This window comes from Anoplopoma fimbria, chromosome 4 (assembly GCF_027596085.1).
Source record: "Anoplopoma fimbria isolate UVic2021 breed Golden Eagle Sablefish chromosome 4, Afim_UVic_2022, whole genome shotgun sequence".
Lineage (NCBI taxonomy): Eukaryota > Metazoa > Chordata > Actinopteri > Perciformes > Anoplopomatidae > Anoplopoma > Anoplopoma fimbria.
Genome location: NC_072452.1, coordinates 12,994,540 through 13,008,674, shown reverse-complemented (window position 1 = coordinate 13,008,674; position 14,135 = coordinate 12,994,540). Strand labels below are relative to the sequence as shown.

At 41.5% G+C, this 14,135-nt stretch overlaps 5 protein-coding genes across 6 annotated transcripts in view; all 5 read right to left on the bottom strand.

Annotated features, from left to right (window-relative positions):
* The window catches only part of LOC129089706 (protocadherin alpha-C2-like), a 79,127-nt gene that overhangs the window by 41,230 nt on the left and 23,762 nt on the right, over positions 1-14,135 (bottom strand). The window lies entirely within an intron of this gene.
* Positions 346-2,775, bottom strand: LOC129090477 (protocadherin alpha-2-like). The gene has a single exon (XM_054598131.1). It carries the CDS (start codon positions 2,773-2,775, stop codon positions 346-348), a length of 2,430 nt encoding a protein of 809 aa, XP_054454106.1.
* On the bottom strand, positions 2,900-6,377 carry LOC129090476 (protocadherin alpha-2-like). Its single transcript, XM_054598129.1, is given in 3 exon segments — positions 2,900-2,923; positions 4,001-5,557; positions 5,559-6,377. Coding segments are annotated over 3 exon segments (2,400 nt in total).
* On the bottom strand, positions 7,557-9,950 carry LOC129090475 (protocadherin alpha-2-like). Its single transcript, XM_054598128.1, has one exon. It carries the CDS (start codon positions 9,948-9,950, stop codon positions 7,557-7,559), a length of 2,394 nt encoding a protein of 797 aa, XP_054454103.1.
* Positions 11,128-13,524, bottom strand: LOC129090474 (protocadherin alpha-2-like). Its single transcript, XM_054598127.1, has one exon. It carries the CDS (start codon positions 13,522-13,524, stop codon positions 11,128-11,130), a length of 2,397 nt encoding a protein of 798 aa, XP_054454102.1.

The following is a 14,135-nucleotide window of genomic DNA, read 5'->3' as shown; positions in this document are numbered from 1 at the left end:
TAAAGTACTGTCTTGGTCTAATTATTGAAGGCAGTTAAGATCCTTTCAAGCATGGATCATTTATTAATGATAGCCGAAGTAATCAAGACATGATTGATAGCAAAATTAATACAAGAGTTTTTGGATTGTAACCCAAGACTGCAATGAAGGCACCAATATGTTTTCAGCACCATGGAAAGCACAAATATACAGACATAGTTGCAGGATATGCTCACTATTTGGCAATTTAAGTCAAAGCTGTTCTCTCTTAAAATGAAAATATTTTGCAGATGTAATTACAGTAATATTTTAGTGAATGGAACAATCGTAATCATGAATTTCAGGAGTTTCTGTTACGTTTGAAAGTCATTGATGCGAAAGCAAGGAGATAGGAGTAAGAGGCTGCAAATAACTCACCTTGTCTGAATTGGGTAAAGTCTGAGTTCTGGTAAAAGTGTCTCCTCCGTTAATACTGATCAGCTCACCATCTACAGGTGGAAACTGTGCGGGGAAAACCACTACGTCACTCTTCAGTGTGTCTGAGCTGAAACACACGTCATACTGCTGAGTAGCCTGAGAGTAAGACCAGCTCCCGTCAGGGTGGGTGGTGATCATTGGGGCGCTGTACCTGCTGAAACTGCCGTCTGTCCTGTGGCATTTGACAGCTATTAAACTGATGAGGGTCAGCAGAAAGATCACCGACACCGACACAATGGAGATCAGCAGATACAGGTTTAAATCAGAAAAGCTGTCCTCCTTTATGGGCACATGTCTGAACTGAGTCTGGATGTCAGCTGTGCTTTCAACCACCACCACTTCAATAGACACAGTAGCTGACAGGGAGGGTTCTCCGTTATCAGAAACCAACACCACCAAGGGGTGAGTTTTCAGGTCATTGTCACTCATTCTCCTCTTAGTCCTGATCTCTCCGGTGCTGGTTCCGATCCGGAAGAGGTTGTTTCCTTTGGGCTCAGAGAGGTGATAGGAAAGCAGCGCATTGTATCCAGAGTCTGCGTCTACAGCCCTGATCTTTGCCACAAAGTATCCCGCTTCAGCAGAATAGGGGATGGTCTCACTGTTAACGGAGCCGTGCTCAGAATAGGGCGCGAGAATCGAGGGACTGTTGTCATTCTCATCCAGGATTAAAACGTTCACAGTCACGTTGCTGCTGAGCGGAGGAACACCAGAGTCTGTGGCCTGAACTTTAAACTGAAACGTTTTCAACTCCTCGTAGTTAAAAGACTGCAGGCTGACTATGTCTCCAGTCTCTGAGTTGATATTTAAAATTGTTGGTATTTGAATATTTTTTTGGGAACTATCTAACAATTTGTAAGTCAGTTTTGAATTACTGTTCAGATCAGGATCCAATGCAGTTATTGTATAAATAATGGAGCCCACTGGACTATTTTCTTTCACATAAACATGAATCACAGGCTCCATAAATTGAGGTGCATTATCATTGACATCAGAGACATGAACAGTAATGACCCTGATACTGGACAGAGGGGGACTTCCTCCATCTGTGGCTGTAATAGTGACATTGTACAGAGAAGTGTTTTCTCTGTCCAGTGGTCCATCTACTACTAATGAATAGTCATTTTTGTAGTTGGACTTCAGTTTAAACGGAACAGAGCCAACTACCTTACAATTAGTCACGCCATTGTTTCCTCCATCTTTATCACTCACTGTAACCAAAGCAACGATTGTCCCCAGTTCAGCATCTTCCTTTACTGGGGTCATGAGTGACGTCACTGATATTTCTGGGGCATTATCATTCACATCGATTACCTCTATCAGTAGTTTAGCATGCGCACTGCGAGGAGATAAGCCGTGATCAGTTGCTTGAACTCTAACTTCATAAGCAGGCGTCTCTTCATAATCTAATGTTCCCTTCACAGTGATTTCTCCTGTTTCTGAGTTCAGATCAAACATATTTGACGGATCAATGTTTCCTCGTTTGATCAGAGAATAAAGGATCTTACTGTTCATGCCCTCGTCTAAATCTGTTGCATTTAACTTTATTACCACCGTTCCATATGCGCTATTTTCAGGTACTCGTACCTTATAGAGCTGTTTGCTAAAAACGGGTATATTATCATTTACATCTAATACATTAATGCGTATTTGTAACGAGCCCGATCTAGCGGGTTTACCTCCGTCTACAGCCGTCAAGAGCAGTGTGATCACCGGCTGTTTCTCTCGATCTAACGCTTTCTGCAGCACTAGCTCAGCAGACGCACCGTGTTCTCCTCCACTCTGCACATCAAGCGAGAAATACTCATTTTGGCTCAGCTTGTAGCTCTTTACTGAGTTACTGCCTAAGTCTGCATCTACTGCTACTGGGAGAAGATACCGTTCTCCAGTTAAAGACGATTCGGAAATATTCAAAGAATAGGTTTTTTCAATAAAAGCGGGCGAATTATCATTTGTATCTAAAACATTTACCTCTATGCGGTGTGCACTCATTGGATTGTTTAAAACGGCTTGTATTTGGATGGAGCATTTTACCACACTGGGACAAAGCTCCTCTCTGTCTATCCTTTCATCAACAAAGATGTTACCGGTCCGCAAATTCACGTCGAAATATTTCTTACTGTAACTCGAAACAACACGTAAGTCTCTGGTCGCTAGTTCCTGTAAATTGATGTTCAAATCCTTTGCGATATTCCCCACCACGGTGCCTTTGTCCACCTCCTCGGAAATCGAGTAGGACAACTGCGAAGCCGCCCAGTTGCAATGACAAAGAAACACAGCAACGTGAATCCAGGCGTATTCCCTTTGTCGTCGAATAAACATTGTTGATTCAACAAAAGACCTGAATCCAATCGATCATCTGTTATCGGTACAGTTACATCCGTCCAGATAAATATTGTTGCGGGAAGCCCCTGTCCTTCTCGTCACAGCACCTTCCACGGCTGTTCTAATGGCCGATGACGATTTCATTCTTTTTCCCATACAGGGAGGAGGAGTTTTGGATGTACAAACACATTCATGTCCATGGTCTCATGCGACATCATGTGGTGAATTATAAGTATACAAATGCAATCTATTGTATCAAATAGTCATGTAATTCTAAATATTATAGATGACAAAAAATAGTCAGGTTTAAACAGTTATTTTAATATCTAAAGTGTGACAACTTTCAAGATGATTTTTTTCAGGTGCTGAACGAGCTGTTAAAGTACAATATATCCAGAAATAAAAATGACTTAAAGTTTTGTGTCAGAGTTTACTTGCCATACTCAAAAAGTCCCATATTCACAATCAGTCTTGACTTAAAGAAACATGTTTGATTCACAGCAGGCCTGGATACAGAAAGCAGGTATTGTCAACACAAAGCCAAGCACCACGGACAGCGCCTGTTCTCACTGCATTCAATGTCAGGAGCTGTTGCAAATGTTAGATCACGGCAGAATGATACCAGTTACATACACCCGGGGTAGCAAACTAAGAGCCATGATGACTGCTGATTAAATTCAAGTAAAGAACAGCTGAGACCAATAACATCACTAATGGTATGCTTTCAACAGGCATAACAGCAGCAGGTTTTGCAGCAGAATTTCACACAAACACCACTACAGAGAGCTCTATCCTATTTCCAGCTATCAATTTTCACTTTAATATGTGAGCTGTTTACTGAAGCCTGACTTAAAACAGGACTGAAACTGGGAAATCTGCATGAACCGCTTAAGGAAAATAACATATGTCGCAAGTTCTGAAAGGGATAGAATGAAAAATTGGAGTTACAAAACTTATATTCAACATACCCATGTCTTAAAGGGCATTCAAACTCTTGTAAGAAAGTTTTGTTAGTTGCTGTTTCAACACACTCCCTTATTTACGATGAAGTCATTTAGACTGTCTACCCTTATTAACGATGCTTGATTTACATTCTTCAAGATTATATATTTTTTTTAATAAAATAATGTAAATCGTGACTCTCATAAGCAGCAATGAAAGGACATTACATTTGTATGATAGCATTATTATCTTCTAAAAGCATTCCGCACTGATGACCTACCTTGTCTTTAGTAGGTAAAGTCTGAGTTCTGGTAAAAGTGTCTCCTCCGTTAATACTGATCAGCTCACCGTCTACAGGCGGAAACTGTGCGGGGAAAACCACTACGTCACTCTTCAGTGTGTCTGAGCTGAAGCACACGTCATACTGCTGAGTAGCCTTAGAGTAAGACCAGCTCCCGTCAGGGTGGGTGGTGATCATTGGGGCGCTGTACCTGCTGAAACTGCCGTCTGTCCTGTGGCATTTGACAGCTATTAAACTGATGAGGGTCAGCAGAAAGATCACCGACACCGACACAATGGAGATCAGCAGATACAGGTTTAAATCAGAGAAGCTGTCCTCCTTTATGGGCACATGTCTGAACTGAGTCTGGATGTCAGCTGTGCTTTCAACCACCACCACTTCAATAGACACAGTAGCTGACAGGGAGGGTTCTCCGTTATCAGAAACCAACACCACCAAGGGGTGAGTTTTCAGGTCATTGTCACTCATTCTCCTCTTGGTCCTGATCTCTCCGGTGCTGGTTCCGATCCGGAAGAGGTTGTTTCCTTTGGGCTCAGAGAGGTGATAGGAAAGCAGCGCATTGTATCCAGAGTCTGCGTCTACAGCCCTGATCTTTGCCACAAAGTATCCCGCTTCAGCAGAATAGGGGATGGTCTCACTGTTAACGGAGCCGTGCTCAGAATAGGGCGCGAGAATCGTGGGACTGTTGTCATTCTCATCCAGGATTAAAACGTTCACAGTCACGTTGCTGCTGAGCGGAGGAACACCAGAGTCTGTGGCCTGAACTTTAAACTGAAACGTTTTTAACTCCTCGTAGTTAAAAGACTGCAGGCTGACTATGTCTCCAGTCTCGGAGTTGATGTTTAAAATTGTTGGTATTTGAATATTTTTTTTCGAACTATCTAACAATTTGTAAGTCAGTTTTGAATTACTGTTCAGATCTGGATCCAATGCAGTTATTGTATAAATAATGGAGCCCACTGGACTATTTTCTTTCACATAAACATGAATCACAGGCTCCATAAATTGAGGTGCATTATCATTGACATCAGAGACATGAACAGTAATGACCCTGATACTGGACAGAGGGGGACTTCCTCCATCTGTGGCTGTAATAGTGACATTGTACAGAGAAGTGTTTTCTCTGTCCAGTGGTCCATCTACTACTAATGAATAGTCATTGTTGTAGTTGGACTTCAGTTTAAATGGAACAGAGCCAACTACCTTACAATTAGTCACGCCATTGTTTCCTCCATCTTTATCACTCACTGTAACCAAAGCAACGATTGTCCCCAGTTCAGCATCTTCCTTTACTGGGGTCATGAGTGACGTCACTGATATTTCTGGAGCATTGTCATTCACATCAATTATTTCTATCAGTAGTTTAGCCTGCGCACTACGAGGGGATGCTCCTTGATCAGTTGCTTGAACTCTAACTTCATAAGCAGGCGTCTCTTCATAATCTAATGTTCCCTTCACTGTGATTTCTCCTGTTTCTGAGTTCAGATCAAAAATGTTTGATAGATCAATGTTTCCTCGTTTGATCAGAGAATAAAAGGATCTTACTGTTCATGCCCTCGTCTAAATCTGTTGCATTTAACTTTATTATCACTGTTCCACTAGCAGTATTTTCAGGTACACCTACTTTATACAGCGATTTGCTAAAAACGGGTATATTATCATTTACATCTAATACATTAATGCGTATTTGTAATGAGCCAGATCTAGCGGGTTTACCTCCGTCTACAGCCGTCAAGAGCAGTGTGATCACCGGCTGTTTCTCTCGATCTAACGCTTTCTGCACTAGCTCAGCAGACGCACCGTGTTCTCCTCCACTCTGCACATCAAGCGAGAAATATTCATTTTGGCTCAGCTTGTAGCTCTTTACTGAGTTACTGCCTAAGTCTGCATCTACTGCTATTGGTAGAAGATATCGTTCTCCAGTTAAAGACGATTCGGAAATATTCAAAGAATACGTTTTTTCAATAAAAACGGGCGAATTATCGTTAATATCTAAAACATTTACCTCTATGCGGTGTGCACTCATTGGATTGTTTAAAACGGCTTGTATTTTGATGGAGCATTTTACCACACTGGGACAAAGCTCCTCTCTGTCTATCCTTTCATCAACAAAGATGTTACCGGTCCGCAAATTCACGTCGAAATATTTCTTACTGTAACTCGAAACAACACGTAAGTCTCTGGTCGCTAGTTCCTGTAAATTGATGTTCAAATCCTTTGCGATATTCCCCACCACGGTGCCTTTGTCCACCTCCTCGGAAATCGAGTAGGACAACTGCGAAGCCGCCCAGTTGCAATGACAAAGAAACACAGCAACGTGAATCCAGGCGTATTCCCTTTGTCGTCGAATAAACATTGTTGATTCAACAAAAGACCTGAATCCAATCGATCATCTGTTATCGGTACAGTTACATCCGTCCAGATAAATATTGTTGCGGGAAGCCCCTGTCCTTCTCGTCACAGCACCTTCCACGGCTGTTCTAATGGCCGATGACGATTTCATTTTTTTTCCCCATACAGGGAGGAGGAGTTTTGGATGTACAAACACATTCATGTCCATGGTCTCATGCGACATCATGTGGTGAATTATAAGTATACAAATGCAATCTATTGTATCAAATAGTCATGTAATTCTAAATATTATAGATGACAAAAATATTCAGGTTTAAAGAGTTATTTTAATATCTAAAATGTGACAACTTTCAAGATGATTTTTTTTCAGGTGCTGAACGAGCTGTTAAAGTACAATATATCCAGAAATAAAAATGACTTAAAGTGTTGTGTCAGAGTTTACTTGCCATACTCAAAAAGTCCCATATTCACAATCAGTCATGACTTAAAGAAACATGTTTGATTCACAGCAGGCCTGGATACAGAAAGCAGGTATTGTCAACACAAAGCCAAGCACCACGGACAGCGCCTCTTCTCACTGCATTCAATGTCAGGAGCTGTTGCAAATGTTAGATCACAGCAGAATGATGACAGCTACATACACCCGGGGTAGCAAACCAAGAGCCATGATGACTGCTGATTAAATTCAAGTAAGGAACAGCTTAGACCAATAACATCACTAATGGTATGCTTTCAACAGCCATAACAGCAGCAGGTTTTGCAGCTGAATTTCACATAAACACCACTACAGAGAGCTCTATCCTACGTTTCACAATCAATTCCCAATTTAATATGTGAGCTGTTTACTGAAGCCTGACTTAAAACATGACTGGAGCTTGGAATTCTGCATGAACCGCTTAGAGTAAAGAACATATGCTGCAAGTTCTGAAAGGGCTAGAATCAATAATTGTAGTTACGCAACTGATCTTCAACATACACATGCCTTTAAGTGCATTCAAACTCTTGTAAGACGTTTTGTTAGTTGCTGTTTCAACACACTTAATACATTTAGAGATTTAAGATTCTTGATTTACATTCTACAAATTATGTTTTTTATTATAAAATGATGTAAATCATGAGACTCATAAGCTGCCATCTAATGACATTACATTTGTATGATAGAATTGTTATGTTCCACAAGCATTCAGCACAGTTGGCCTACCTTGTCTTTAGTAGGTAACGTCTGAGTTCTGGTAAAAGTGTCTCCTCCGTTAATACTGATCAGCTCACCATCTACGGGCGGAAACTGTGCGGGGAAAACCACTACGTCACTCTTCAGTGTGTCTGAGCTGAAGCACACGTCATACTGCTGAGTAGCCTTAGAGTAAGACCAGCTCCCGTCAGGGTGGGTGGTGATCATTGGGGCGCTGTACCTGCTGAAACTGCCGTCTGTCCTGTGGCATTTGACAGCTATTAAACTGATGAGGGTCAGCAGAAAGATCACCGACACCGACACAATGGAGATCAGCAGATACAGGTTTAAATCAGAGAAGCTGTCCTCCTTTATGGGCACATGTCTGAACTGAGTCTGGATGTCAGCTGTGCTTTCAACCACCACCACTTCAATAGACACAGTAGCTGACAGGGAGGGTTCTCCGTTATCAGAAACCAACACCACCAAGGGGTGAGTTTTCAGGTCATTGTCACTCATTCTCCTCTTAGTCCTGATCTCTCCGGTGCTGGTTCCGATCCGGAAGAGGTTGTTTCCTTTGGGCTCAGAGAGGTGATAGGAAAGCAGCGCATTGTATCCAGAGTCTGCGTCTACAGCCCTGATCTTTGCCACAAAGTATCCCGCTTCAGCAGAATAGGGGATGGTCTCACTGTTAACGGAGCCGTGCTCAGAATAGGGCGCGAGAATCGTGGGACTGTTGTCATTCTCATCCAGGATTAAAACGTTCACAGTCACGTTGCTGCTGAGCGGAGGAACACCAGAGTCTGTGGCCTGAACTTTAAACTGAAACGTTTTCAACTCCTCGTAGTTAAAAGACTGCAGGCTGACTATGTCTCCAGTCTCTGAGTTGATGTTTAAAATTGTTGGTATTTGAATATTTATTTTGGAAATATCTAACAACTTGTAAGTCAGTTTTGAATTACTGTTCAGATCAGGATCAAATGCAGTTATTGTATAAATAATGGAGCCCACTGGACTATTTTCTTTCACATAAACAGGAATCACAGGCTCCATAAATTGAGGTGCATTATCATTGACATCAGAGACATGAACAGTAATGACCCTGATACTGGACAGAGGGGGACTTCCTCCATCTGTGGCTGTAATAGTGACATTGTACAGAGAAGTGTTTTCTCTGTCCAGTGGTCCATCTACTACTAATGAATAGTCATTTTTGTAGTTGGACTTCAGTTTAAATGGAACAGAGCCAACTACCTTACAATTAGTCGCGCCATTGTTTCCTCCATCTTTATCACTCACTGTAACCAAAGCAACGATTGTCCCGAGCTCTGCATTTTCTTTTACTGGAGTCATGAGTGACGTCACTGATATTTCTGGAGCATTGTCATTCACATCTATTATTTCTATCAGTAGTTTAGCCTGCGCACTGCGGGGTGTTGTCCCTTGATCAGTAGCTTGAACTCTAACTTCATAAGCAGGCGTCTCTTCATAATCTAATGTTCCCTTCACTGTGATTTCTCCTGTTTCTGAGTTCAGATCAAACATATTGGACGGATCAATGTTTCCTCGTTTGATCAGAGAATAAAGGATCTTACTGTTTACGCCCTCGTCTAAATCTGTTGCATTTAACTTTATTATCACTGTTCCACGAGCAGTATTTTCAGGTACACCTACTTTATACAGCGATTTGCTAAAAACGGGTATATTATCATTTACATCTAATACATTAATTATTTGTAATGAGCCAGATCTAGCGGGTTTCCCTCCGTCTACAGCCGTCAAGAGCAGTGTGATCACCGGCTGTTTCTCTCGATCTAACGCTTTCTGCAGCACTAGCTCAGCAGACGCACCGTGTTCTCCTCCACTCTGCACATCAAGCGAGAAATACTCATTTTGGCTCAGCTTGTAGCTCTTCACTGAGTTAATGCCTAAGTCTGCATCTACTGCTACTGGTAAAAAATATCGCTCTCCAGTTAAAGACGATTCGGAAATATTCAAAGAATACGTTTTTTCAATAAAAACGGGCGAATTATCGTTAATATCTAAAACATTTACCTCTATGCGGTGTGCACTCATTGGATTGTTTAAAACGGCTTGTATTTTGATGGAGCATTTTACCACACTGGGACAAAGCTCCTCTCTGTCTATCCTTTCATCAACAAAGATGTTACCGGTCCGCAAATTCACGTCGAAATATTTCTTACTGTAACTCGAAACAACACGTAAGTCTCTGGTCGCTAGTTCCTGTAAATTGATGTTCAAATCCTTTGCGATATTCCCCACCACGGTGCCTTTGTCCACCTCCTCGGAAATCGAGTAGGACAACTGCGAAGCCGCCCAGTTGCAATGACAAAGAAACACAGCAACGTGAATCCAGGCGTATTCCCTTTGTCGTCGAATAAACATTGTTGATTCAACAAAAGACCTGAATCCAATCGATCATCTGTTATCGGTACAGTTACATCCGTCCAGATAAATATTGTTGCGGGAAGCCCCTGTCCTTCTCGTCACAGCACCTTCCACGGCTGTTCTAATGGCCGATGACGATTTCATTCTTTTTCCCCATACAGGGAGGAGGAGTTTTGGATGTACAAACACATTCATGTCCATGGTCTCATGCGACATCATGTGGTGAATTATAAGTATACAAATGCAATCTATTGTATCAAATAGTCCTGTAATTCTAAATATTATAGATGACAAAAAATAGTCAGGTTTAAACAGTTATTTTAATATCTAAAATGTGACATCTTTCAAGATGATTTTTTTCAGTTGCTGAACGAGCTGTTAAAGTACAATATATCCAGAAATAAAAATGACTTAAAGTTTTGTGTCAGAGTTTACTTGCCATGCTCAAAAAGTCCCATATTCACAATCAGTCATGACTTAAAGAAATATGTTTGATTCACAGCAGGCCTGGATACAGAAAGCAGGTATTGTCAACACAAAGCCAAGCACCACGGACAGCGCCTCTTCTCACTACATTCAATGTCAATGTTGCAAATGTTAGATCAAGGCAGAATGATACCAGCCACATACACCCGGGGTAGCAAACCAAGAGCCATGATGACTGTTGATTAAATTCAAGTAAAGAACAGCTGAGACCAATAACATCAATAATGGCATGCTTTCAACAGGCATAACAGCAGCAGGTTTTGCAGCTGAATTTCACATAAACACCACTACAGAGAGCTCTATCCTACGTTTCACAATCAATTCCCAATTTAATATGTTTGCTGTTTACTGAAGCCTGACTTAAAACATGACTGGAGCTTGGAATTCTGCATGAACCGCTTAGAGTAAAGAACATATGCTGCAAGTTCTGAAAGGGCTAGAATCAATAATTGTAGTTACGCAACTGATCTTCAACATACACATGCCGCCTTTAAGTGCATTCAAACTCTTGTAAGACGTTTTGTTAGTTGCTGTTTCAACACACTTAATACATTTAGAGATTTAAGATTCTTGATTTACATTCTATAAATTATTATTTTATTATAAAATGATGTAAATCATGAGACTCATAAGCTGCCATCTAATGACATTACATTTGTATGATAGAATTGTTATGTTCTACAAGCATTCAGCACAGTTGGCCTACCTTGTCTTTAGTAGGTAAGGTCTGAGTCCGGGTAAAAGTGTCTCCTCCGTTAATACTGATCAGCTCACCATCTACAGGTGGAAACTGTGCGGGGAAAACCACTACGTCACTCTTCAGTGTGTCTGAGCTGAAGCACACGTCATACTGCTGAGTAGCCTTAGAGTAAGACCAGCTCCCGTCAGGGTGGGTGGTGATCATTGGGGCGCTGTACCTGCTGAAACTGCCGTCTGTCCTGTGGCATTTGACAGCTATTAAACTGATGAGGGTCAGCAGAAAGATCACCGACACCGACACAATGGAGATCAGCAGATACAGGTTTAAATCAGAGAAGCTGTCCTCCTTTATGGGCACATGTCTGAACTGAGTCTGGATGTCAGCTGTGCTTTCAACCACCACCACTTCAATAGACACAGTAGCTGACAGGGAGGGTTCTCCGTTATCAGAAACCAACACCACCAAGGGGTGAGTTTTCAGGTCATTGTCACTCATTCTCCTCTTAGTCCTGATCTCTCCGGTGCTGGTTCCGATCCGGAAGAGGTTGTTTCCTTTGGGCTCAGAGAGGTGATAAGAAAGCAGCGCATTGTATCCAGAGTCTGCGTCTACAGCCCTGATCTTTGCCACAAAGTATCCCGCTTCAGCAGAATAGGGGATGGTCTCACTGTTAACGGAGCCGTGCTCAGAATAGGGCGCGAGAATCGTGGGACTGTTGTCATTCTCATCCAGGATTAAAACGTTCACAGTCACGTTGCTGCTGAGCGGAGGAACACCAGAGTCTGTGGCCTGAACTTTAAACTGAAACGTTTTCAACTCCTCGTAGTTAAAAGACTGCAGGCTGACTATGTCTCCAGTCTCTGAGTTGATGTTTAAAATTGTTGGTATTTGAATATTTTTTTTCAAACTATCTAACAATTTGTAAGTCAGTTTTGAATTACTGTTCAGATCAGGATCAAATGCAGTTATTGTATAAATAATGGAGCCGACTGGACTATTTTCTTTCACATAAACATGAATCACAGGCTCCATAAATTGAGGTGCATTATCATTGACATCAGAGACATGAACAGTAATGACCCTGATACTGGACAGAGGGGGACTTCCTCCATCTGTGGCTGTAATAGTGACATTGTACAGAGAAGTGTTTTCTCTGTCCAGTGGTCCATCTACTACTAATGAATAGTCATTGTTGTAGTTGGACTTCAGTTTAAACGGAACAGAGCCAACTACCTTACAATTAGTCACGCCATTGTTTCCTCCATCTTCATCACTCACTGTAACCAAAGCAACGATTGTCCCGAGCTCTGCATTTTCTTTTACTGGGGTCATGAGTGACGTCACAGATATTTCTGGGGCATTGTCATTCACATCGATTATCTCTATCAGTAGTTTCGCATGCGCACTGCGAGGAGATGCTCCTTGATCAGTTGCTTGAACTCTAACTTCATAAGCAGGCGTCTCTTCATAATCTAATGTTCCCTTCACTGTGATTTCTCCTGTTTCTGAGTTCAGATCAAAAATGTTTGATGGATCAATATTTCCGCGTTTGATAAACGAGTACATGATCTTGCTGTTTATGCCCTCGTCTAAATCTGTTGCATTTAACTTAATCACTAGTTGTCCCGGATAAGCATTTTCATCAACACGCGCCTTATAAAGAGATTTACTGAAAGTGGGTGTATTGTCATTTACGTCTAAAACATTAACAATTAACTGCAATGTACCAGATCTAGCGGGTTTACCTCCGTCTACAGCCGTCAAGAGCAGTGTGATCACCGGCTGTTTCTCTCGATCTAACGCTTTCTGCAGCACTAGCTCAGCAGACGCACCGTGTTCTCCTCCACTCTGCACATCAAGCGAGAAATACTCATTCTGGCTCAGCTTGTAAGTCTTTACTGTGTTGCTTCCTATGTCCGCATCTTCTGCTATTGGTAGTAGATATCGCTCTCCCGGTGACAACGATTCTGATATATTAAGTAAATGTGATAAATCAATGAATACAGGCGAGTTATCATTTATATCTAAAACATTTACTTCAATACGCTCTGCACTCATTGGATTTTTCAGAACGGCCTGTAATTTCAAGATACATTTTACCGCATTTGGACAAAACAATTCTCTGTCTATTCTGTCGTCAGCAAAGAGGTTCCCGGTGCGCAAATCCACATCAAAATATTTCTTCTCGTAACCCGATACGATTTGCAGGTCCCTGTTTTCTATATCTTGCATATTGAGGTTCAAATCCTTTGCGATGTTCCCAACCACGGTGCCTTTGTTCACCTCCTCGGAAATTGAGTAAGATATCTGAGAGACGGACCAGTCACAAAGACAAAGCAGTGCAACAATACAAATCCAGGCGTGTTCCCTTCGTCGTCGCACATACATCCTTGGTGCAATGAAAGAGCTGAACATAGTTAATCATTAATCCTTTGTTTCAATAATTCCTTCAAAAGCAAATTGCTCCGTTTAAGCTCCAGCCTATCTCGTCACAACACCATCGAGTGCCGAGTTCATAATGACCGATGACGATTTTATTTTCACCATCAACGGAGGAGGAGTTTTAGATAGACAGGGACATTTTGATCCACGGTCTCCAGCGACATCATCTGGTGAATGATGGATAAATTCGATTCATGCTTGGTCAATTCTAATGAAAATGTTCTTATGGGATCAATATACAGCCCTACACCGCATGGTGATTGGCCGCAAATCATTAACCATTAGTTAACAAAATGTATCAAGTATACACGTTAAATTACAAATGTTTAGTTTAAACATTTCATTAAATGTTGAGTCTGCAACAACCATCCATTGATGGAAATGCCCAAGGCCAGATAAGCCACCGCAGAGTTCAAATGCTATAATGACTCAGAAAAACAAACACTAGTTAAAATATTATTCGTAGGATTTAAATACAATATAAAGTCATTTTACTGAAAAAAAGTTAATAATGATACAGAAAAATGGGCTGTTTCATAGTACAACAGCGCAGAAAG